This window comes from Cystoisospora suis (genome assembly GCF_002600585.1).
Source record: "Cystoisospora suis strain Wien I chromosome Unknown contig_5721, whole genome shotgun sequence".
In the NCBI taxonomy this organism is placed as follows: Eukaryota; Apicomplexa; class Conoidasida; order Eucoccidiorida; family Sarcocystidae; genus Cystoisospora; species Cystoisospora suis.
In genome coordinates, this window is record NW_027158511.1 from 609 (window position 1) to 4,684 (window position 4,076).

The 4,076-nt window shown below is 41.9% G+C and overlaps 1 protein-coding gene across 1 annotated transcript; it reads left to right on the forward strand.

The window, feature by feature from the left end:
- The first annotated feature begins 584 nt into the window (after positions 1 to 584).
- On the forward strand, positions 585 to 3,217 carry CSUI_009528 (uncharacterized protein). The gene has a single exon (XM_068069643.1). The coding sequence runs from the start codon at positions 616 to 618 to the stop codon at positions 1,555 to 1,557; it is 942 nt and encodes a 313-aa protein (XP_067918381.1). The 5' UTR covers positions 585 to 615; the 3' UTR covers positions 1,558 to 3,217.
- Positions 3,218 to 4,076: the final 859 nt, after the last annotated feature.

Here is a 4,076-nt window from a genome sequence, read left to right on the forward strand (position 1 = left end):
TCAGCACTACTACTACTACTATGGCCACTACTACGACTACTACACCCACCATAAGGACTGTTAGTTAGAACTACAGGTACTATGACTTCTCTTCTTCAGTCCGAGGGCTACGGCTGCCTCAAACTCCTCCTATTGCCACGTCTACCACTACAGTAGTCTTGGGGATAAGAATGGCACTAGTAGTCGTAGTAGTAGTAGCAATCATTGTATCATGAGTGATAGGTAGAGTGACTACTGAAGGGAGATATTTGACGAAAAGCATAAGAAGAGACAGTCAGAGAGAGAGGGCCTCGCATAGCCATAGATAGAGAGATGAAAGAAATAGATAGGTAGATAGAGAGGGAGAGGAGAGGATGAAAGTTGATTGATCAAGAGCCTCTCTTTCTTTCTTTCTTGCCGTGAAAAGGGAGGGAGGCAATGAAAGAGAAGGGTGACGACGATGTCTCCATCACAAAACCGCTTCATTCTAAGCCTCTTTTCTCTTCTCTTTGATCTGTGTTTCTTTCTTTCTCCTTCCATCTTATCTATCTCCTACTCCTTCTACCTTATCTATTTCTCTTTTCCCACTCGGTCTGTCTGTCTTTCCTTCTTTCTTTCTTGTCTGTCTCTGTGTGTATGTGTGAAGTGGGTTTTATTCGTATTCCGGCCGAAGAAGAAGAAGAGAAAGAGGAAGAAAGAGAAAAAGAAGAAGGACCTGCAATAAAGAGCAAGAGGAGGAGTAGGGTCACCAACACAGCCTCGGAGGCGATCGAGCTCCCACCTGATGTTCCTCTTCACAAGTTGCAGCACTTCCTTTCTCTTCTCTCTTCTTTTTCTTCTTCTTCCTCCTTTATCTCTCCTCCTCATGATCAGCGCCAGCCCGCCGTCACCGCAAAAGGAGAAGAAAAAGATAGACAGCGAGGACAAGGAGAGACAAATGAAAGGAAGATACAAACCACCGCAGGAGCCTCTTCTTCTTCTCTTCCTCCTGCATGCCATCCAGAGAGTAGACCTTCGCCTGTTTTCTTACAAACTTCTTTCTCTCTTCCAAAGAGAAAGACAGAAAAGATGATGAAGAAGCACGGAGGGGGAGAAGAAGAAGAAGAGAAAGAACAGAACGACGGAGAAGAGAAAGACGTTCCTTCTTCTCGCCAGATCTCTTCAGATCGTTCTCCCCGTCCGTTGTTCTTATCCGTCTCTCTCCTCTCAACAAGAGGAAGAAAAGATGAAGAAGACAAAAGGGATGAGAAAGAGAAAGAAGAAGAGATTTCCTCTTCATTACATGAAGATAAGAAGTCAAGATTCCCCTCTATATTGTTCCATAGTCAAACTCCTCCTTGCCCCTCGTCTTCTTCTTCAGGTCGGCCAGGAACCTCTGTACGTTCTCTTGCGGGAGAGACCTCTCTTCTTTCGCCGTCGTTTTCTTCTTCCTCTTCTTCATTTTCTTCATCTTCTTATCATAATTCCTCTTCCTCTTCTTCTTATTCTCACCCTAGGGAAGAAAGAGAGCGCTCCTGTACTGCAGGGGTCTCCCGGACTGCAGGCGTCTCTCCGCTAAGACACGCCGTAGCAACATAAAAGAAGAAGAGGAGAGCTCCTCTGCTTGCTCTCTCCTTCAGTTAACACATGCATGCATCGTACAGCCAGAGAGCGAGAATAAGATACAAAGATAGGCAGATAGAAAAGAAAGGTAGATAGATAGATGATCGATAGGTAAACAGGTAGATATAGATATGAATTTCTTGTATAGAGATAGGTATGAAGCCTGATATAGAGGTTGATAGAGAGATACAGATTAAGATATCTGTGTATATATAGAGAGATGTATACTTCGGTCAGATATATAGAAATTGGTAGATGGATAGATGCATCTTGTAGACAAGGAGAACGAGAGCTAGATATATGGAGATATGATCTGTATGTATACAGAGGGGATGATCTGTATGTATATATATATAAAGAGAGAGAGAGATAGAGGGTCTGTATGTATAGACAGATGGCCATGTCATACATAGGGATGATCTGTCTGTATGTCTAGAAAGAGAAATGATTTGTATGTAGATACAAATGATCGCTTCACACATAGAGATGATCTGTAGCTAGTTGTTTTCGTATATACACCATCCCTAGGAGCCGACGAGATGTCTATCTAGCTATTTATCCATCTTCAATCTATCTCTCTATCTATTTATCAGTCAGGATGGATTCCTCCTGTTGGGAAAGAGAGGTAGAAAACGAGGAAGAAGCTTGGAGTAAAAGAGAGAAGAAAAAGAAGAAAGATTCTCTCTTCTTTCTGAGGTCTCTAGCTCTGATCTTCCCCTATACATCAAGTGAAAAGAGCAATCCATAGAGACAGGAGAAGACGATGCATGAATGAATGAATGAATGGAGACAGTCTCGAAGAAGATCAACTGCAGCTTCTCTTCTCTCTACTGAGAAGCTGAGGTGTCTCGTAGTAGACATGCACCCGGAAGATAGCTAGCCGACGTATGTCTAGCTAATAATAACTAGCGCCAAAAGATCTCTTTCGCATTCTTCTTACCTAATCAATGTAAAGAAAAAGAAGAAAAAGCTTTTCTCTTATTCACTCATCTCTCTTTAAACATACACGATCATGTACTACCACTTTGGAGAGATATCCCTCTCTGAAAGAAAGAAAGAAATAAAGAAAGATTGTGTAGATCTTCCTTCTCCCTTGTCTTCTTCCTTTCTCTTCTTTCTTTCTTTCTTTCTCTCTCTCTCTCTCTTCTTTCGTTTTTATCGATTCTTTTTGTATTGCCTAGGAGTCCTTCCTTCTCCTGTCTCCGTTTTTTCACATAAATCAGGTATGACGTGGCACAACAGCCGACGGCTTATATTCGGAGAGAGGGAGCCCTCGTAAGAGATCTCTCTGTCTGTCTGTTTGTCATTTTCTTTCTTTCTTTCTCAATCTTTGTCCTTCGAAAGAGCCTATCTCTAAAGAAGGCTCTTTTCTACCTCCTGCTGTGCATGCAGTCGTCTTCTAATGAATAAATAGATAGATGGAGAGGAGTGTATGTATATCTTTCTTCGCTATGAAGAAGAGAGAATCGAAGAAGAGAAGAAGAAAAGGGGAAAACATGAGAAGAACAGAAGATAAGAATACAATGGGATAGGAAGATCTCTCCTTCGGTCTCCTCGTGCAAGAGGGGGGGAGCAGAGAAAGAAGGATGACCGAAATAAGAATGCATCCATGACAATGAAGAAGTCTGTCTGTCCCTCTTTCTTTCTTTCTCTTAACGTTTTTCTTTGCTTATCAAAGGACACTTTAAAAGTGTGTGTGATTTAATAGAAAGACATGAGGTACCATAACCTTGTTGCTTCAGTCAATCGATCACCCTAACGCCTCACCCCGTGAGAAAAGAAGCAGTCTCTCTCTCTCTTCGTCTCTCTTATTCTTCTTCTCTCTTGTTCTCCCCTCTCCTCCTCTAAGCAGGATTGGGAGGAAGTAGGGGGATTAGATGAGTGAAGTGTCTTCTCAACAAATCTTATGCAAAGCGAGTAAAGAAAGAAGAAAAAGATCCATGGGGATAAGAAGGAGTCACAAAGAAGAGAATGATAGACCGACAGACATATCTAGAGAGAGAAGATGAATGAGATCTGTACATCCTTAGGAGATTCTCTAGGGAAAGGCGAAGGTCATGCCTTAGGGATCTATCAATATGGATATGTATGGATATCTGTGTATGGATTTACATAGAGAGAAGAGATCGTTTCTCAAGATAATCGATCGACACCAAAAAGAAGATATCCTCCTCTCTTCATGATAAGAGCCGTCTCTGTCTATCTATCTATATATCTCTCTATCTATCTGTTTAGCCATGAGAGAAAGACTCGACAGAAGTGTAGGAAAGTTTAAATCAGATGATATGGTCAGATGAAGAAAGAGAGGGAGAGACGTAGCGGAAGAAATGACGCAAAAGCAAGAGAAGAGAGAGAAGACACAAAAAGAGATCACGCCTTCCCCCCCTTTTTCCAGAAGACTTCCTACACAAAGAAAGAATCGGTCATCTTCTCGTCTCATCCTGTAAACCTCTTTCTTCTAAACCAAATGGCTTATGCCTATCTATCTATCTATC